Genomic DNA, 21,782 nt, shown 5'->3' with positions numbered 1-21,782 from the left:
TCTCTAACGTACTTGCTGTTTCCTGCTCGTCCTTTACGATGACCATGATGTCGTCAGCGTGGTAATGTGATATTTTGTGCAGTGCCTAGATGGAGGGTTTACGTGGTCCAGGTGTGAGACTGTAAATACATATTACTGCTCACCCCCCTAGTGAAAGCAAATTTTTCATGATCCTCCTTTCTTACAGAGATGGAAAGGGATATATTGCTCAGATTAATGGCTGCCTATCGTGTACCTGAGACTCTCTTAATCTGCTCTAGCAAAGACCCGCATTTAGCACAGCAGATCCTTGTTGCAAATGACCTGTTGGTTGAGATTACCATAATCCACTGTCAGCCTCCAGGAACTGTCTGGTTTCACCAGGGAGCAGGGTGACTTAAATGGCCTTAGGATGGGACCACCATCCCTGCATCCTTTAGGTCTTCAAGAGGGCCACTGATGTGATGGTTTTGATTTATTATCTTGGCCTGAGATGATGGCAGCGGCTTCAAGACCTTCATGCTGGTCTTCTCCTCTATGAGAGCTCTTACCCTGTTGTGGTTACTGTAGTTCTGCCAACTATCAAATATGTCCATCTCGGTTACCATTAAGGACCAGTGAAGATGACCACTAGGTGGATCTGTGAACCCAGCAGAACCACTGAGAGCCAGACCTGGTCTGGGATACATTTTTCACCCGGTCCCCATACACTGCCGCTCTAACAGGGCCATGATGATGCTTTAGATCTGTGGATATCAGTATCCGATAGGACCCTGTTTCAGATGGTTCTTCAAATGATAGAATATTCCTCTTTTTCCAATGTGTATTCTCCAAACAAATGGTCATGAGTCCCTATGGGAGAAGACTGGGGGAATTACTACCTCACACACTTATGCTGTTTCAAGGTCCCTTCTCCTAGGGGCCTAGCCTCTTAACATCAGTTGTTCCAGCTGAAAAACTGGCTCAGGGAGACTTCCACCTCCACCCACGAAGTGATCACAGCTACAGAAATCACCTTCCCACCATAAATAACTAAAAACACAGACAAAATTATAAACGTTTACAGATATTGGAAAGCAGGTAGTGCAAAACTTCATTAAATGAGAAAAGGAAAATAAATGAGGTGAGCCCTCTGATTGCCTCAGTTTATTGCCTAGAGGTAGTTTCCTGCACTGTAGTGTAGGGCGCAGTACAAAGGGGGAAACCTAAATAAAGCCGGAGATTAGAGCTGACGGAGGATCATGAAGTCCCGCCTCCCCCTCCCGTGCCAAAGCAGTTCATAGAAAGTTAGTTTAAACACAAGTTTAAATTTCGATTTAACCTCATAATACAAAAATGTCCAGGTTCCAATAAAAAGTCTCATCATGGGTTGCCTGGCTGGCTTAGTCAATAGAGCGGGTGACTCTTGATCTTGGGGTGGTGAGTTTAAATCCCACATTGGGCATAGAGATTACTTTTAAAAAATAATAAAGTCGTTACATATTGGGGGAAAAAAGTCACTCATCATACCAGGAACCAGGAAGATCTCAAACTGAGTGAAAAAAGATAGTGGGTGCTGATACTGAGATGACAACACAATCACCAACAGGACCTAATCAACATTTATAGAACACTCCATCCAGCAACAGTGGAATAGACCTTGTTTTATGCTCCCACAGAACATATACCAAGATAGACTGTATCCTGGACCCCAAAGAAAATCTCAACCAATTTAAAAATGGAATCATACAGAATGTGTTCTCTGATCACCATGGACTCAAGATAGAAATCAACAATAGAAAGATAGGGGGGATATCTTACAATACTTCAAAACTAAATGCACTTCTAAATAATCCATGGGTCAATGAGGAATTTTGAAGGGAAAAAAATTTTAAATACATTCAACAATAAAAATGAAAACAACATATCAAAATTTGTGTCACACAGCTAAAGCAATGCTGAGGCAAAATTAAAGCACAAAATGCATATATTAGGAAAGAGGAAAAGTCTAAAATCAGTCAATCTTAAGTCCCACCTCAAGAGCCTAGAAAAAGAAGAGCAAAGTAAACCCTTAGCAAGCATGGGCAAGGAAATAATAAAAATAAAAGGAACCAGAAAGCAATGAAATTTGTAAGAGAGAAATAGAGAAAATCGGTGAAACGAAGAGCTAGTATTCTGAAAAACATCAATAAAATTGACAAACCACTAGCAAGACTGATAAAAGACAAACTACAGATACCAGGAATGAAACAGCATATCACTAGAGACTTCACAGTTATCAAAAAGATGGTAAGGGATCACTATGAACTCTATATGCATAAATTTGACAAAATCCTTGAAAAACACAAACTACTATGACAGACCCAATGTTAAATAGATCGTTTGAATAGCCCTGTAACAAGTATGGAGAATTAATTCATACTTTAAAGCTCCCCTCTTTTCCTCCCCCAAAAAACTCTCAGGCCCAGATGGTTTCTCTGGAGAATTCTGCCAATGTTTAAAGAGGAAGTAACACTAATTCTATATAATTTCTTCCACAAAATAGGGGGGAATACTTCCCAATTCATTTTATGAAGCTAGTATTTGAAAACAAACGCCCAACAGTACAAAAGAAGTACAGTCCAATATCTCTCATGCATATAAATGCAAAAATCCTTAACAAAGTATCAGCAAATAGATTTTATCAAATTATGGTAAGATTAATATACCATGCTCAAGTGGGGTTTATTCCAGGGATGTAAATCTGGTTCAATATTCAAAAATCAATCCATGTAATCTACCATATTAACACTCTAAAGAAGAAAATCACATGATCATATCAAATTGATGGAGAAGAATCATTTGACAAAATTCTGTTTGGTTTTTAATTTTCTCAGAAAAATAGGAATATAGGGAAACTTCTTCAACTTGACAAGAACAACTACAAAAAGCCTACAGTTAATATTATACTTAATGGTGAAAGTCTGAGTGCTTTTCTAAGATCAGGAACAAGGCAAGTATATCTGCTCTCAACCCTCTTCTTCAGCATAATGCTAGCAGTTCTAGACAGTGCAATAAGGCAAGAAAGAGAAGCAAAAAGCATACAGGCAAAAAAAAGAAGAAACTGTCCCCATTTACTGATGACATGATTGTCTATGTAGAAAATCTCAAGGAATCCACAGGAAACTAAAAATAATTTGCACACACACACACACACAGACCTCATGGACACCAAAATTAAAAATATAATACTCTTTAAAATTGCTCAAAACTATGTAGGTATAAATCTAATAAACACACAGACTTATGTGCTGAAAATTACACAACGTGGATGAAAAAAATCAAAGATCTAAATAAATGGAGAGACGTACCGTGTTCATGGATCAAAAGACAATATAGTAAAGACGTCACTTCTTCCCCAAATAGATAGGTTTAATGTAATTACTATCAAAATCCCCCAATTTTTGGTAAACATTTACAAGATTGTCCTAAAATTTATATGGAAGGCAAAGGAACTAGAATAGCTTAGAGAATTTTGAAAAAGAAAAAAGTGTGGGATATCAAGTCTACCCGGTTTTTAGATTTATTACACAGCTACAGTAAACAATGCCGTGCGTAACTACAGGTGGAGGGATAGACACACAGATCAATGGAACAGAATATAATCCCAGGAACAGACTCACAAATATGCCTGAACTTTTTTTTTTTTTTGGACAAAGTTACCAAAGCGATTTGCTGGAGAAAAGGTAGCCTTTTCAACAAATGCTAGAGCAATTGGACAGCCATCGGCACAAAATGAAACTTAACCTACATCTAACACCTTATACAAAAATTAGAATGGCCATGGACCTAAAAATAAACTAAAACTCTAAAACTTTTTTTAAAAAGTAGAAAAATTTCAAGATCTATGAAGAAACAAAGAGGTTTTTTTAGGATTTTTTTCAAAACAAGCTCATCAGTTTTGTTTTCTTAAGATTCTATTTATTTATTTGAGAGAGAGCACGCTCATGCAAGGGGGTGGTGCAGAGGGAGATGGAGAAGCAGACTCCCTGCTGAGCAGGGAGCCCAATGCGGGGCTCAACCCCAGGACCCTGAGATCATGACCTGAGCCGAACCTAGACACTTAACCAACTGAGCCACCCAGGTGCCCCCAAAGATTTTTAAGTAATCTTTTTTTTTTTTTAAAGATTTTATTTTTATTTATTCGACAGAGAGAGAGACAGCCAGCGAGAGAGGGAACACAAGCAGGGGGAGTGGGAGAGGAAGAAGCAGGCTCACAGCAGAAGAGCGATGTGGGGCTCGATCCCATAACACCGGGATCACGCCCTGAGCCGAAGGCAGAGGCTTAACCGCTGTGCCACCCAGGTGCCCCGATTTTTAAGTAATCTTAAACCCAACATGGGACTCGAACTTAACCCCAAGATTGAGAGTCACACGTTCTACTGACTGAGCCAGCCAAGCACCCCAAAGAGTTCTTAAATTTGACACCAAATGATCCACAAGAGGGAAAATCAAGAATTTAGACATCATTAAAATTTAAATATTATGCTCCTAGAAAGCCCATGTGAAGAGTATGAAAAGACAAGCTACTGGGAAACAATATTTGCAAACCCTAGATCTAACAAAGGAGCGGTATCTTGAGTATAAAAAGAATTCTCAAACTCAAAGTGAAAAAAACTACGATCTGATCAGAAAATGGGCAAAAGACCTGAACATATATTTTACCAAAAAGGATATATAGAGGGAAGATAAGCACATGAAAAGATATTCAACATAATTAGCCATGAGAGAGATGCAAATTAAAACCACAGTGGTTGGGACGCCTGGGTGGCTCAGTTGTTAAGTGTCTGCCTTTGGCTAGAGTCATGGTCCCGGGGTCCTGGGCTCAAGCCTGGCATCGGGCTCCCTGGGGAGCCTGCTTCTCCCTGTCCTGCTCCCCCTGCTTGTGTTCCCTCTCTCACTGTTTCTCTGTCAAATAAATAAATAAAATCTTAAAAAAAAATAAATAATAAAACCACAATGAGATATTACAATACACACATCAATATGGCTAAAATTAAAAATTGTGACAACACCAAATGCTAGTGAGGATGCATAAAAACTGGTCAGATATTGCTGGTAGGGATGCAGGATGGGATAGCTGCTTTGGAAAAGAGTTTGGCAATTTCTTACAAAGGAATACCCTTACCATTTAACTCAGCCGTCCTGTTCCCAGGCATTTACTAAAGAGAAATGAAACGTTACTAATGATGTATTAATGTTCATAGGAACTTCATGACCCCAAAGGGAAACAACCCAAATGGCCATCAGTGTTACATAAACAGCGGAATACTACTCAGCAAGATGAAGGAACTAATGATACACACCACACTGAAAAATCGAAAAATGTGCTCTGTGAAAGAGTTTGGACACAAAGGACTACATGCCATATGATTCCATTTATGTGAAACTCTTGTGATAAAGCATGTAGCAGTGGCTAGGAGCCAGAATTTTGGATGGGGATTGGACTGCAAAGGGACCACAGCAGTGATGGGCTGTGTTTGACAACCAGCTTTCAGTGGGAAGGAAGCCCTGGTTTGTAGCATTTGCCAATATCTATATATAGATTTTATTATTTATTTTTTAGAGAGGGAGAGAGAGAGAACATGCGAGAGCACAGGGTGGGGGTTGCAGAGGGAGAGGGAGAGAGAGTATCTTAGGCTCCATGGTCAGTGCAGAGCCTGATGCGGGGCTCGATCTCAGGAACTTGAGAACCAAGAGTTGGACGCTTAACTGACTGAGCCACCCAGGTGCCAATTTCTATGATATAAATATCCCTTCCACTGACGATTTCACATACCCAGTGTGACATCACTGAACACTGGGTATGGAAGAGATGCTAGTAACAACTGGATCTCACTAGATGGTGTAAGTTGGCTCCAGTCCAACACTGCACACAAGGGAAAGACCCTGGCTGCCTTTCCAACCTTCCTGCTCAGTGCGGTAATTCAGTCACTTCGATCCCTGTTGGTTGGCACCCACCACCTGTCCGTTTCGGCGTCCGGCCATCCCCCTTGCTAGCAGGGAGTCCAGGTCTGTGAGAGCTCACCGCCAGCCTGTAGAGCAAGGCCATCCCTAAGCTCCTCAGTGAGCCTGGTGCCTGTCTCACCAGGGCTCTCTGTATCCCTTCAGTAGACAAACCGCCCCTTGGGCCCTCTGATGGAGCACAATCATTTGGAGCTTTCTGGATTTACATAGCATATTTACTCTAACATGCCCACTTGGTTGATGCCTTTTTCCAACACGTACCATGGCTGTTCTGGCATTTCTGCTTCACTTACTATGGGCCATGGCTTCCTCCAAGTTCCTAAGAGCCAATATTAACAGTATCTCTTGGGGTCCTTGTCAGAGTATTAAGTCCTGTATCATGGGAAAGTGCTTCCATACCCAGCTATTCACCCTTATGTTCCACCCTCCTTGGTTCAACACCCTCAGAATCCAGCCTGACACATCTTCAACCATCTCCAGCCAGTACGTGCCGGCCAGGCCCACTGGGGCCGCCAGGCAGTCTTCCGTAAGGGGGTACCCAGCTGGGTAAGGGAGGAGGCATGGCCTTTAACAGGAAGAAGTGGATACTTTTGCAGTTCCAAGGGATGCAGGAGAATGGGGGATTCAAGATTTTTTAAAGCATCAACCCAGATGTCCCACCCCATGTCTCAGGGCCTCACTCCTTCCCAACAGACCTGCCAGAGGTAAGAATTCAAACTTCTCCGGAGCTCTCCTACTCTTGCAAGTAAATGCTGGACCTTCTTCTCAGATTTTTGGGTCCTCTAGATACAAGAGACAAAAGTCTCTTCTTAAGTTGCCAAGGAGGGCCTCAGGCTTTACAGTTGGCCTTTAGTTGGTGATTAATTACCCTCAGCCTTTCATTGTCTTTCTCCAATGCGTTCAGAGCCTCCAGCAGCAGCCATCCAATTCCATTGTCTTTGTAACTCCTCAAACCTGACATCTTTCCCCCACCAATGTGTTCCCTTCCCCCAGGATCCCATCCTAGTTCACAGCTGGTGAGGGTTTTAACAATTGCACTGAGCCAGCGTCCCAGGGCCATGCGTGCTCTACCTACCACCAGTGATGGGGTCCTCTCCACCAGTTGGCCCACAGGTGATTCAGCTTTAAAATCCCAGTTTGGTCTTTCTGTCTCTGGTGGCGGCAGTGAGAGCAGCTGCTGCCACGTCCGCCCACCTGCACTGGATGGTCATGCTGAACAGCTCTAGCTTCCTGATCAAGAGGAACAAAGAGACAAACACCACCGAGCCCAATAAACTGCCAGCTCCAGCTCCTGGCACTACAATTGGCTGATGCCCCACAAGACTGTGGGCGTGGGGCTCATGGCCAGTGGCAGAGGCTCAGTGGTGGTCGGGAAGCGGAGATCCAGCCAGCAAACACCCGCCACCTCCTTTGTAGAGACGACCATCAACAAGAACGCCCCGGGGCCACCCTCAGCAGCATCAGACACAGGACCCCCAAGAACAATGCCACGGATCTGCACAGGGCTGCCAGAAGCCTGCGATGATGAAGAGGAAGCGCCCCCCCACTCCAAAGCAATAAAGATGTCAACCACCTCAAATAAATACATATGTGTAATAAACTAAAATCTCAACTTAGAATCTGCTTTCCTCCGTAGTCTTGGCCCTGATTCTTGCCAGGTTGTGTTCCCTGGGAAACATTTTTGAGATGGAAATCTGAGTGAAGGTTTATGTCAGGACCGACACACCTGCAAGAGCCCGAAGCCACAGCTCCGGACAGAGGGACTCTGGAGCTGTTGCGACCCTTCAGAGTTGTCCGCAGAGGCAAGGGAATCAGACCTCTATACTCCCACACTGAGCAATGGTTACTGGCTGTTTCAGGAGGGGGCATAACTTTGATGATTTTTCAGTGAAGGACCATAGAGGGGTCTCAGCTGAGGCCAGTTAGCCGCCAAAATTCCCAGCAGTGCGGGCAGAAGCGAGGGCACAGGGTGAGCGCTTCTGTCCTGCAGGGAAGCATCTGGACAGCGCACCATGGAGTCCACTACAGCCCCTGAAGCATGAGGAGTGGCATGCCTAGGACAGCTAGAGACAGCTTTTCTCTTCTCCATGGTTCCGTCTGTTGTTTCACTAGTGAAAGGGTCATCAGCTGAGGGAAGAAAAGGCTGAAAGTAGCATATTCCAAACCCTGCTATGACCTATTGAATACATGTGAGCAAGAATACACCGGGCAGCTTGCCTTCCTCAAGGGCAGCATTTCCTTTCCTTACACTCAGTACATGTTCCCATAGCGTCTTGTTCAAGACAACGTACAGAACAGTGAATTCACGAAACTCGTGGAGCTGGAAATGACCTCGAGTGAGAGATAGCTAGCTTCCACATGCTAGTTGAACGAATGACCCAATTTGTCCTCATGTGCAGTGAGCTAGACTAAGCTACCTACCCAGAGGTATAATACTTCCATGCTCCTGAACTGTCACCTAGCCACATCTTGTCCTCCAAGCTTAATAATTCTAGGTATTTTTTTTCTAGCATGAAATTCTGGAATCACATGAGAACGGAAATCAGGAGAGTGCCAGCCCCTGGACCACTCGGTCATCTGTGGGCGCGTTTCTTCATCTATCACTAAGATTGGACTTGGCGATCTAAAGCAATTTCCACTGGGAGAAATTCTACAATTCAGTGCTCTTTGGCATTTGGTTTTCTTCTCTCTAGTCGTAAAGTGTGGAAATGAAACAGTAATCGATTTAGCCTCTTTCCATCAGATTTTGTTTTCAGGTACTTGTTAATTGGACAATGAAGCTACCCTATGGCTACCAGATGACTACTGGCATTTTGTTCTCCCAGCCCCCAGAGATTCTCTCATCACTGCAATTCTTTGAGGAATCTGTGCTGTCACCTCTCCACCCTGATGACCAAAGAATAGGGTACTTTGTGAAGTCCTGCTTTTGAAGGACCTCAGATTCCAGCCCACCTGAGAGGCCTGTGAGAGTTGGGGTCAGAAGTGTGACTACTGGGGCGCCTGGGGGCTCAGTTGGTTAAGCGTTTGCCTTCAGCTCAGGTCATGGTCCCAGGGTCCTGGGATGGAGTCCTGCATCGGGCTCCTTGCTCAACGGGGAGCCTGCTTCTCCCTCTGTCTGCTGCTCCCTCTGCTTGTGCTCGCTCTCTCTGATAAATAAATAAAATCTTTATAAAAAAAAAAGTGAGGGAAGACTTCAGGAAGAACTTTCCTTGGAGGGAATGAGAATTGCCCCTTAGAGTTGACAGTGGGGAGACACGGTATTAGATGGGCCTACATTCGTGATCCAGCTGTTAGCATTCTGCTCCCACATTAGGAGACATTGCCTGGCCACCTCCTCTGCATGCCCATCATGCCTTGCATGTTTCTCTTGCTTCACCTTTTTAAACTGTATTATAATTATGTATCTGTCTTCAGTCACTAGACTGTGAGTTCCTTAAGGAAGGAGTATCTTTTTCCCAAAATTTTGTGTCCTGGGTACATAATGTACCATAATATTTGTTGAATAAATGAGTGGGCAAGTAAGTGAATGAATGAATGAATGAATGAATGAATGAATGAATGAATGAATGAATAATCAACCTTGCAAGGTTTCTTTTTTCCCTCACTTTTAAGAAGGTCACATCTAGTGAACTCATGGGGCAGGACTGCCAGAGACAAGGCCCTGGATGTTTTAACTTCAGAAGAAACTTCCTTCTACGAGAAGGAAGGAATTTGTGATTCTCTCCCCTTCCTCAGCCTTGTTTCTTCCCTCCTGCTGCCGGTTTCACTCGGGGTGTCACTCGCCCCAGACCAGGTGGTCTCCAGTGGCTTCTCCAGCTCTGCAGCCATGCCCAGGAGAGGGCAGTAGAAGCCTGTCTGCCTAGAAGGAGGGCACCTCACTTTCTAAATGTTGTCCTTCCTCGCCACTCTATGCTCCAAGACTGGGGCGATCCCTACTGCAGGTCCGTGAGAGCCACTGCCCCAACTGTGAGGAGCCGCAGCAGACACAGCTCACTCTAGGTCACACGGTGGCACAGCTAGGCCCACCTGTTAGTCCCCATTACCTCCAATATCAGGTCCAATCTGTGCCACATTTCTAAGAAGTTCCTACCGTTTTTAGCCTGAAAGATCTCAAGAGATGAAAAATGCCAGATCCCTGCACGCTCAGGCATCTCCCCTTACAAAAGGCCATCCTTGACCCGACTTCCCCTTCTCACTACCGCCTTCCCTCCATCTCCTGTCACGCCCATGCTCCTAGAAAGGCGTGTGCACCCACACCCACAACCCCACCTCACCAGGGCTAGGAATTCCACTCAGTCCAGCTCCCATTGACCCCGCCCTCCGCAGTGATTCATACTAATTTCACCCACACCCCAATTACAAACCCGTAGACATCTTTGGGTCTAAATCTATCTCCCCATCTCCCCTGCTCCCATCTACTTCCCTTCTGTGTTAGTGAACGATCCCATCACATCTCCCTTTGCCCATGCAGGAAACCTAGAAGTCATTCTAGAATCTATACCCACCCTTATAACTCTACCCCATTCAAACCACAATCCTGCCAGCTCTCTTCCTAAATATGAGACTCTATCTCCTGTTGCCATGCCCCTGTGCAGATCGGGCCTGGGTGCTGCAGCTCAGCCTTCACTCAGCCACGGGTGCCAGGACCCCAGTGACCAACATGGCAGACCAGGCCAACTCTCGCCACAGCTCCAGGCCACAGTCATAGGAAAACAAGCAAACAAGATCATATCCGACAGCGACTGGTGTTGTGAAGAAGACAGAGTGATAAGAAAGAAGATGGCGGGGGATGGGTGTTTAAATTAAATATTAAAAATGCCTGGATCCCTAGGAAAGGACTCAGAGAAAGTGACAAGAAGCTCTCTAGGGCACTGTTGGCTGGCTAAATAGTCAACTTCCCAGCCTTCCTTAAAGGGGGCCATGTGCACAGTTCTGGCCAATGAGATGTTAGTGGGAGCTGGCAGAGGTGGGGGGGGGGTGTACTGGGGAAGACCTGCTTTCCAGAAAAGAAAGACAAGTATCGCTGGTACAGTCCCTTCCTGCTCATCCTTCAACCATGAGGGAGAAAGAGGGAACTGAAGAGGCCGGCCCTAAACCAACTCTCCAGATTGCCATGTGAGAAAAGAAAGGCCTGCTCCCTTAGCAGAGGCTTCCTTTCGGAGCAGAGCGTCCCAGCTGGGACCCCCAGCCCTGTGAAGACCTGGGGAAGAACAATCCAGGCAGAGTTCAAAGGCCCTAACTTCAGAACTCCCCTGGCATGTCTGAGGAAGGGAGAAAAGACCTGTGTGTCTGGAACACAGATGGGGGGAGGTAGGGGGCAGAAAAAGTCTGAGGGATAGAGGGGGTCTCGCAAAGCTTTGAGGCCCCTGGAAAGCCGTCTGTATTTAAGTGCCTGGAAGACCATGGAAGGGTTTTAGGTGGGAGAGTGACATACTTTGATTTAGGTTTCTTTTTCTTTTCTTTTCTTTCTTTCTTTCTTTCATTCTTTCTTTCTTTCTTTCTTTCTCTCTGTCTTTCTTTCTTTCTCTCTGTCTTTCTTTCTTTCTTTCTTTTTTCTTTTTTAAGATTTCTTGAGAGGACATGAAGGGACACACAAGTGGGGGGAGGGGGAGGAGAGAATCTTCCAGTAGACTCCCTGACTAGCGAGCGAGCGTGGAGCCCAACACAGCCGATCCCGGGACCCCTATGATCACGGCCTGAGCTGAAACCAAGACGCGGATGCTCAACCAGCTCAGCCAGCCAGGCGCCCCGGGCTTAGGTTTCTTGAAAGGTCATCCTAGCCGGGACAGGGAGAAGGGACTGGTGAGCGCCGACACTGCTTTGGGGCTAACCCAACAGCAATTCCCACTCATCTCTGGACACCGTCTTCTCTAGAAGCTAGAGTTAAATGTTCCCTTGCCCGGTCTTGGGAGCACTTGGGTGGCCCACAGGACCCTGGTCCGGCCTGTGAGACACAGGCAGAAAGGACTTTCTGGGAAACTGCTTTCCTGACCAAAGGGACAGACCTGGCTGGCGTGGCTCTGCTGCCTGTCCCTGCCAGAGTGCAGAGGCAGCCCGTCACGCTGGTGGGGCCACGGGCTAAAGCCGCGAGTGGAAGGGATGGAAGCCTGGTCTGGGTCCTTGTGGATACCACTGAACTTTGAATCTCACGTACAGCCAGACATCCTACTGGGGGAGAAAAACAAGTCTTTATTTGCGTCAGCCACTGTAAATGGGGCTTTCTGTTGCATCGGGCGCAGTCGCTCTAGGGGACAGGGGACAGCTGGCCGCGGGCCTGCCAAGACATGAGTGAGCCGTGCCCTGGGAGGCGGTGGGGGCTGGGACTACAGGTCTTTCCACTTCTAGTCTCAGCTTCCTCTAGTCTGACTTCCACATGCCAGCACTTCCTAAATGCAAATCTCTTCATGAACCCCTCTTGGCTTAAAATTTTTTGCCGGCTCGCCATTGCCTGGATGACAAAGATCAGCCCCTGAGCCTTGTGTGCGACGCTCTGTGCGGTTGGTCCCATCTTCCTGTCTGCTCTCCTGTCCCTGCATCATGCCCGCCTCCAATCGGACCCCCTTGCCAACCCTGCCCAGGTGCCAGGCACTGTCCCTTCCTTACTCCTAAGCCAGCAGCCCGGAGAGCTGCTAATTACACGTCTTGGTTTATAGATGAGAAACCTAACCTCAAGAAAGTTAAGTGGCTTGGCCAAGGCCCCACATCTAGTAAGTGGTGGGTCGGGATTAAACTCTGTTATGTTTTCAAAACAAATTAGGGATGTATTTTCCTCACTTGTCAAGAAGTCTGAAGGCAGGCATTTTGCTGGGGTGTTCAAGTGCTCAAAGATGCCACCAGGACCTCAGTCTTTTGATCTTTCCTCTCTGATACTTTGGAGGACTGGCTTGGGCACCCTCCTACTTGTCACTTCACGGCCTTATCATGGCCACTCAGCTCTAGACATCACATTCAGGCTCGTGGGAAAAGGGAAGGCGACATCGACTTAGTCTGTCATCCCTCCTGCCCCAATTCTTGTTAAGAAAGCAAAAGCTTTCCTAGAAACCCACAGGACACTTACCAGCACTGCCCCTCACTGCAAGGCAGGCTGGGAAACCAGGGAACGTGGTTGCTGTGGTTGGCTTAGAAGAAATACCATCTAGCACTTGGGGCTGAGCCCATAGCTGCCCTCAACGAAGCTGGTGTTTGGTCAGCAAGGAAGAAAGGGGAAAGGGGGGTGGGCAGGCGACACACAGGGTCTGCCACCACCACCCTGCTCAGCACACCAGAGGCACTTGTGGTGCCCTGGCTCCCCCATGCCGCTCTCCACAGCTGCCGGACAAACCCTGCCCCACCCATCACATGCCGGTTTCCCTGAGGCCTCCCTCACTCCTGCAGGTAGAGCAGGAACTTCTTCCTCCTCCTCTAGGTGCACCTCCATCTACCGCAGCTGTCTGGCTTCATAGTCTTTATAGGGGCTGATAGAACACGACGGCTCACTCAATTACACAAGCATTCACTCTCTCCACAGATGCTTACTGAGCACTCACTCTAAGCCAGACACGGGGCCAGCAGTCAGGAACGCAATAGGGAACAAGTCCGATTTTTAGATTTGGTCCCTGCTCTGATGGAGCTTTCAGTCTAAAAGGTGAGCTATGCGGACAGTTAAAGTTTGTGGAGAAAAGCTGCACATCTCCTCCCAGACCATCAAGCACCGCGCGGCAGGGTGACCTCCCCACCTTGCCCTCAGACCCCAGCACATGATATCACACAGAGCAGATGCACTAGGGCCATGTGCCAAATGCATTCTTTCCTTGGCTTTGAAATATATTCTCAGTGAAATGCATTTATTTCTGCCAGGAACCCCCCCAAGAATGAACCACCGTCCTCCCGCAGTATCACACCATGCACTCAAGCATCTGAAAAACACTTTGCCCTCTCCCCACCTTGCAGCCTCTTTTCCCAGGAAAGCTTTCAAGAGAGTCTAATTTAACACTTCACATCAGAGGTCCTTAGTATATGTGTGTTTTCTGCTGAAGGGGTCATCTGGATTTTCTAAGCAGGGATACCTCACTGTCAGAGCGCTAGCTGCTGAAGCGTGATTCTGAAAGCACTTGAAATAACTCTTCAGGTTCCTGCTGCATAACTTATTATGCATAGCTTTACTAGTCGTCTCCATGCCCGGCTTTGTTGCCCTTCCACGATGGAGGGGCTGGTAGCCGGGAACAAGATGGACAGAGACAAGTGAAAGAGAGAAAACATGGTCCCTGCTTTGGGCTATGCCTCTGTTGCCATGGTGACATGGACCCGAGACACCCAGGTGAGAGGTGCTTCATACAGTGGATTGTGGGTGGTGGAGGCCAGAGAGGTGGGGCATAAACACAGAAGACATCCATGCCTTCTGGGCCTGGAAAGGATGTCAAAAGGCCAACTGGCCCCCCTCCCCTGCCTGTTAGCCAAATGGATGGGCAACTCGTTGCTTGTTGTTAAAAATCCTCAAGAATAAAGTCTACCACCTCTGAGTCACCTGTTAGATTCATATTTCACAAGATGCAGGACCCTGAATGGGTCTTCTTCCAATCTCATTTTCTCACTGTCCTTCCAGACCTGTTAAAGTTAAACCACCACCTGTACACGCCATAGAGTAACCTGGGAGGGAAGGTGGGAAAAAAAAAAAAAAAGAAAAAAAAAGCCGTGCTAAAGCGTGGACGTGGCTTCCGGGCCACCCAGATCAGCTGTGGTCCTCACAGGGTCCCCAACCCTGTTCTTTCGTCCAGCCTTGGCTCTGAGAGCAAGAGGCTTGGAGGGGCAGGGAGGACACAGTGTGAGGCACACGTGGGAGCAGCCCGCTGACCTAGCAGAGGCCCATGGGCTGCCGCAGACAGACAGCCCTGCCACCTGGCAGGTCAAAGGAGGGGTGCAACAGCTCTCCCTGCAGGATGGCTTCCTCCTTTGGAGTGAAACACAGCAGAGAGAGTGGAATGATGTTTTTAATGAATATCTTTAAAAGCCTTTACAACAGCAGACAGGGCCAAGACAACTCGGAACCGCATCCTGATAGCACCAGGGCTCCCTTGCTTCCGGTGACCCTGCAAAATACAAACGGCACTGTGACATCAGGAACGTGGCTTTTTCCCTCCTCACATGAAAAAATCCCAACCTGCAAAACCCTTTCAGAAATCATCCTGCCTGAAAAATGGGAGGGTGGGGAGAGGGTGGGGAGCAGGAACGTCCCTAGTCCAAGAAACCACGAGGGAGACCATTCCCGCCCCTTCCAGGAGCAATGGGAACCCCGTCTGCTCCCAGCGCTGGGGACAGAAGGAAAAGGCCATCTGCAGAAGCACTTGATATTTTGCAGTCTGACAGCGGGGTCTGGATACTAGGGGCCCCACCCGCATCTCCCCGCCAGTCTTCTCTCCCACACGATTCCGCTGCCTCTCCGACTCTGTTTCACTAGGCTCGGAAGACAGATGTCTCTTCCTGCCACGAACATGCCAGACAAACCCTGGGCTGCTCTTCACAGCCCCTAATTCCCCAAAATAGTGTCAAGAAAACGAAACACTCGCAGGAAACTTCTCCGCAGCTTCTCCCTTTGGTTTCTTTCACACCCTGGGCCGAGAAGCCAGCGCTTATTTTGACAAGAATGAAGAAGCCTCTGTCTCTAAGTGAGGTTAACACCCACCCTGAGGCTGGATTCTTTCTGGTCTCTCTCAACAGCTGAGCATCATGATTCTGCTAATTAAGCCGCTTTCTTCTCCTTAATTAGCTGCATGTGAATCTTGTTGGGAAGTCTTGGATCCGTGAAATAGTCTGGGATAAGAGTCCAAAGAAGAAATGATCTAAACCTCAGGGGAAAAGGCAGGGAGGGAGACCCTTACTCCCCTCAAAAACGAGGACAGCCAGGCCTCAGCAGGGCTGTTCCTGGAGGCCCTGCTTGCCAACGTAACACAAGTCACAGCAGATCCCATGGTCACCGTCCCCGGCCGGAGGAGTGCTGAGCCTTGCAGCTCAGCGTTCCCAGGAGGAGCTCACACAGGATGGCTCCCGTCCCTTCCACACTGCCCTGCAGTTCATCAGCTTGCTGACGCACAGGGAGCCATCAGAGGGCTGAGGGATCTCTGGGTTTTCTGCTCCCGGCCCATCCTGGGGCCCAAATAAATGCCAAGTGTTATTCTTGTCTCAGCTCAGCTTGCCAGCTCGTCTCTGAGATATCACGCCCTCTCCGCTCTGAGAATATCCTCTCAGAGGAGAGCCAGGCTCTTGCACGATGACGACAGAGGAGGGTTTTTATACACCCAGCATAATGTGAATCAGAGACAGCATCTGCTGTGGCAGCAAAGACGCACCAGATTCAGTTAGAAACGGTGTGAGGCCATCACTGACTCCCTGGGCTCACAGGCCCCCAGAAAGCCTTCACCCGGCCCTTCCCTCTAAATACCATTGACCGTAAGCCAGCTGGGGCAGTGGGGCCCATTAGGATCACCCGGGGGCCTTTACAGCTGTGGGGCTGGGCCCCACCCTGGGCTAACTAAATACTGACCTCTGGGGGTGGGCCCAGGCCTCAGCGTGTCTTAAAAGCTCCCCAGGTGATTCCAGTGTGCAGCCAGGGCGGAGAACCCTGCTTTAGGGTTCCCAGGGAAAGAGCTGCCAGTATGTTCCTTTGGGGATCTCAAAATTCTCCTCACCACAAGGAAGCTCTGCCTCATTTCTTATCTGTCCTCATTTTGAGGAAATGACAATGGAGGAAAGAGCCTTCTGAAAAAAGCTCCCCAGGGGGACATCAAGTAAAGAAGTACCCCAGACTCTGCAGGGAGAATCATGGCCTTGTCCGAGTCTAAATTTGCAACATTACTCCTCAGGCTGGTTTCTCAAACAGCCAAAACAGCCATTGCCTTACTCACCTGCCGCAAATTCTTGGATGTTGCCTGGTCTTTTCAAAAACATTTCTCTGGAAAACAGGAAGGGATAAGGATAGGAGTAAAGTAGGCTTGAAGGCAGGCTGCGCTCAGTGTCGTCGGCTGCTGGTCCCACCTTTCAGGGAGCAGAGTGACCCAAGACACACCCATCTGGGAGTCAGTAAGCCAGAGGACTCCTGACAAAGACCCTTCCATTCGATATTTTCCTTCGGCTCAGGCTCTGAGGCAAGAAGCAAAACATTCTAAATGACACCAAGCTCACCTCACAAGACAGCTCTGCCCCAGCCGGTTGAAGCTTGTCATTCATTTAACAAACTTTTTCACAGAACCAGAGACCAAGCCAGGGACAGGTGGTGAAGATGAAGGACACCCTGCCTAGTCCTTGAAGGGTTCTTGTGTGGTGGGACATATACGCAACCCCACGGCCTGGTGACTACATTTAACCATGAGTGCCCACAGCGGTCGGGGCACGATGCAATCAGCAAAGCGGAGAGGAAAGGCTCCCGCTGCTGGTCTGACCACGGGCACTGACAAGGCCTGCAGCGCCGCTGCTGCTGGGGCAGGGAACATGCTGTATCTCACAGAGAGTTTTATGGTAATAAAGAATGTTCTCAAATATCATCTCACTTTACAACAACCCTGTGAAACAGCAATGACCGTGCCCCATTTTACATATGAAGAAATCAAACCTTCAATGGGTTAATCATTTGCCCAAGTTCACAAAGCGAGTAAACAAAGGGCAGGGAGCCCAGGTCTTGTGGTTCCAAGGCCAGTGCTCTCTACAACATATCCTCCTGGCCGAGGCTGTCCACCCACCAGCCTGGAGAAAGGCCCCACCAGCCCAGAAAGCCCCTGCCTCCCAAGCTTTAAGAACTTGGCTTCCCTTCTCCTTGAATTCCATTTGATAATTATTGAGCACAAATCCTGTGTAAGTAACTATACGAGATATGAGGGATTGCTTTTTTTTTTTTAAGATAAAATACAGGACACCTCAAAGAAATTAGTCAAGTAAAAGAGAATGGGTAAGTTCCCAAATGTCCAAAAGGCCAAGCACCCTGCAGGAAGTGCTGTAAGAGGGTGTTAATAGTGTGCTATGGACATGGAGAAAGGTTACTGAGAGCATGGCCCCAGAAATCTTCACAGAGCAGCTGGCGCCCCTTGATTTCAGTAGAAAGGACAAGGGCATCCCAGACCCAGGGAAGCAGCAAAAGTCAAGGCCCAGAAATGGAAGGAGAGAGCCCATGTCCTACAGATGGTGAACTCCTCAAGAGTAGGAACTGGAATATCCACCTTTGTATCCCCAGGGTCCAGAAGTGTCAGGGCCCCCTGGGAGTGTCAGTGCCTCCCGATGACGTCAGTGGGGAGGTCAGTGGAATGATCAGAGGTTCCACCTGGCTGGGATGGCGGGGAGACACAGAGAGTAGTCGGGAGCAAAGGAGCCCTATTATGGAGAGCCTGGAAGGCCAGGGACAGACATTTATACTCAATTCAAAGGACAAGGGGAATGGGTGCATAAAGCTCGGACGAGTCCCACAGCAGAACATACCCAGCAGTGAGAACGGAGGGTCGATGAGACACAGTTGAGCAACGGAAGTCAGGCACAATACATCATGTGCTGTAGAATTCCACGTATTAAAGTACAAAAAGGCAAAACAAATCCGTGCTATGAGAAGTCAGGATACTGGCTACCTCGTGAGGGGAAGTGCTTGGAAGGGTCTCAGCAGGTCTGAGATGCTAGTCAGGTTCTATTTCTTGACCTGGACCCTAGAACCAGGTCTATTTTCATCTTGTGAAAGTTCACCCAGTTTAGGTTAGGCCGGTTTTCATTATATTTCAACGGAATGTTAAAAAAAGTTGGGGGGGGGCAATGTTGTGGAGCCGCTGCAGATTTTTCCAGCCAAGGAATGACATAATCAGTTCTAAATTTTGGGAAGATTCATCTGCCTGGCTACTTACAAAAATATCTAATAAAGCCTTTCTACAGTTTCACTCTGCTGTCATATCTCCAGCCTAAAACCCTAGATCTCCAGATGCCTAAAATAATTTAGATCCCTATTCTTTTTAGTCTTCAGGTCCAAAATTCAAGGTATTAAGAGTTCCGTACACTGTATATACGAGTACGCCCTGGAGAGCTGTGACTGAATCACTGTAAGTCATCACCATCTGGAAAACCCAAGTGGGGAGCTCGCTTCCCAACAAAACCACTTTAGAGCTTCTCATGGGTTGTGGTGAGTCTAGAGCGGAGACCTGCAGAAGACGTGAGGGCAAGTATGCCGCCCAGGATTCTGTCCCCTCTTCTCCATTCCTCTTTTCCCAAGGGAAAAACCACCTGAAGTATCCAGTACAGATGAGGGGCTGATTCTAGTTCATCCCGGTATCTTCCAAAGGAAGGAACAGTAACACCAAAAACAACAAAAGCAAACCCTCAAACTTTAAACACTTCTTCTCCCCCTCCCACCCCCACCTCAGAAAGAGAAAGGCCTAAAAGGGGCCAGGAGCATTTCCTGTAGGTAATTTCAGGGACAGCCAAGGGAAGAGCCTGGTGGCCTACCTGGCCCCAGAGGTGGGGATGACAAGGAAGGGAAGGGGCTGTTCTCGCAGCAGCCAGGCACAGACATCCAGTTCCTCCTGGAAATTTCTCCTGGACAGAGAAGCTGGGTTACCCCTGACTCGTGACTAAAAACACCACCCTCTTCATTCACCACCGCCTCCCACCACCACTCATTCCTTGAATTTGTGAACAATGTAAATGGTGATTTAATTCAGGCTTTTAACATCTATCCCCAACCTGACTGCTGGAATCAACCCTCACTTGGACAGCAGACTCCCCAGGATGGAATGAGGTCAACCTTTATTTCCCTTTAGAAGAAAAAGTGCAAAAAATGATGACCTGATTCCCAGGACTGACATTGACAGAAGACCCCTAAATATATCTTGCCTAAGCCTTACCCCAGGGCCAAATAAAACCAAACTTCATAGAGAAATTTCTATTTTCCCTTTCTCCATCCCCTATCTGCCCTGTGAGAATCTGATGCCATTGGAGAAATGACTGGGATATGAAGAATAGTGAGATCCTGGAAAGACAAAAGAGCCTGGAAAAAAAGATGCCGCTCCAGGTCTACTTTTGATAAGACAAAGAAGAGCCCCACCTCTGGCTCCCCAGCTCCTATGAGCTTTCAACCCAACACAGTGGAAACACCAGAGGTTTGGATCCTGGTTCGGCATCTTGGGGAAGGAACTTCACCTCTCCAGCTGCAACATGGAAGTGATAAGCTATGTTTTGTAGTTGCTGGAAGGGTCAGCACAAGTACCAAGACATCATACAATATAGGCACCGGAGACCCAAACATGGCTGTGCCAGCTTGGGGTTTTGGTCCAGGGACAGAAACAGAAGATGGACACTGAAATTCCAATTCAGTGTGATAAAGGCTAACGTAGGAAACCAACACAGTGCCTGGAAATGGAAGCCATTTTATTATTTAAACCTTGCCTATTTGTCTGTAGCCAAACAGTATTTGAGATAGCTCTATTGTTTTCATCCATTGTTGCTCCAAGTTTTTTTTTTTTTTTTGGACAGTTCTTTGCCTTTCATCACATTAGCAGAATGTTCCCATTCAAACAAATGCCACGCTGCAGGGCAATGTAGGGGAAAGAGAAACATGCTCCAGGATATGGTGGAAAATAGTCTCTTCCCCAAGACTTAACAGGGGAATGGCTTTCAACCACTGGAGTCTTTCCACAACAAGTCTCTCAGGGAGAGAAGGGCCAGACACCTGAATTTTTTTTAAGTTCTAGTGATCTTGTTAAGCTTCTCTGATGGAGAAATAGCTCCCAATGGCTGCCTGTGGAATTTCTCAATGCCAGATCACCTCTTCCAAGTGTCAGCAGATATGCATTTATCCTTACAGCTAAAATGTCTGACTATTAATATTTTTGAGAATTTAGAGATAATTGAAGAAAACCTCTAGAAATAACTCAAGAACACCCTGGGTGCCACAAATCTCAGAGTTAGAAAAACCCAATCTTAAAAAATTGTCTGCCTAAAAAAAAATTAAATATATATATTTTTTAATTTATGTAGTTTAACATATATGTATGTACATGCATTATTTTATTTTATTTTATTTTTTCCTACCTTTCTGACCCTAAAGGCAGCAGTCACTCATCTCTCCCAACCAAGATTTGGTAATAGTTCCCACCAGCTGTCAAGGCCGGTTGGGAAAACCACCTACCTGAAGAAACCACTTAGGAGCAACTCCACTTCCTTGTGGGTCCTCAGGTATTTTTCGTTAGCAATCCGAGTCTGAATCTAGCGGGGTGAGAGCAAAAGGTCACGCTCCATGAGGAGGCCGATTTCAGGGTTCAAGCCCTGGGGGTGTGAAGGCCTTGGGGAACCTAGGTGTGCATTTGACCTGGGTCTTTTCCCGGGATGTTTGAAATTTTAAGCCGCCTGTTTTATGACAGACCAACAGCTGCTCAGTGGGGCTCAGGGGCCATAGCTAAGGTGGGGTCTCCACCGTCCGGAAGTTCTCGTCTGTATCTAAGTTACTGTCTCCGGCAGTAGCTGCGGTCCGTTTTACTGGCCAGATCCCTGTGGTCGTTCTTCCTGCACTTTCAGGCGCCTGTCAGGCTCGGTTCAGGGCCCCAGAAGCCAGGGCTCCGCCTGGGGTCTCCCCCAGCCTTCCGCCAGTTCATCTGGGAACAGGCTCCCGCGGCCCTCCTCCCGGACGCCCTCCCCGTCTGCAGCCCTTGTCCTAGGGCGGCTGACTTTAATGGAGGCGGAAGTCGGGGGCGCACCCACCTTGAAGTTGCGCAGCTGTTCCTGCTGCGCGGGGCTCAGCGCCCCTGGGTCTGGCCCCAGAAGCCCGCCCTGCAGCGTCGCCATCTTGCCCAGGTCGTCAAGGCGACGGACCACGCGGCGGCGGG

At 47.7% G+C, this 21,782-nt stretch overlaps 1 protein-coding gene and 1 pseudogene across 5 annotated transcripts; one reads left to right on the top strand and one right to left on the bottom strand.

Annotated features, from left to right (window-relative positions):
• The first annotated feature begins 7,092 nt into the window (after window positions 1-7,092).
• Window positions 7,093-7,580, top strand: LOC100472930 (annotated as a pseudogene).
• A 7,070-nt stretch (window positions 7,581-14,650) lies between these two features.
• On the bottom strand, window positions 14,651-21,782 carry RIIAD1 (regulatory subunit of type II PKA R-subunit domain containing 1). 5 transcript variants are annotated; one of them, XM_034654292.1, is made up of 6 exons: window positions 21,658-21,782; window positions 21,089-21,165; window positions 19,408-19,497; window positions 16,842-16,888; window positions 15,623-15,750; window positions 14,913-15,029 (listed from the first exon to the last, which is right to left on the bottom strand). In XM_034654292.1, exons 1-5 carry the CDS (start codon window positions 21,739-21,741, stop codon window positions 15,680-15,682), a joined length of 369 nt encoding a protein of 122 aa, XP_034510183.1. In that variant the 5' UTR covers window positions 21,742-21,782; the 3' UTR covers window positions 14,913-15,029; window positions 15,623-15,679. The 5 variants fall into 5 exon arrangements, with proteins under 5 accessions (XP_034510182.1, XP_034510184.1, XP_034510183.1 ...); XM_034654291.1 differs by lacking the exon at window positions 15,623-15,750 and having other exon boundaries at window positions 14,651-15,029; XM_034654294.1 differs by lacking the exon at window positions 19,408-19,497.

Source organism: Ailuropoda melanoleuca, chromosome 2 (assembly GCF_002007445.2).
Source record: "Ailuropoda melanoleuca isolate Jingjing chromosome 2, ASM200744v2, whole genome shotgun sequence".
Classification (NCBI taxonomy): domain Eukaryota; kingdom Metazoa; phylum Chordata; class Mammalia; order Carnivora; family Ursidae; genus Ailuropoda; species Ailuropoda melanoleuca.
The sequence above is the reverse complement of the archived record's forward strand: the minus strand, read 5'-3'. Positions and strand labels throughout refer to the sequence as shown.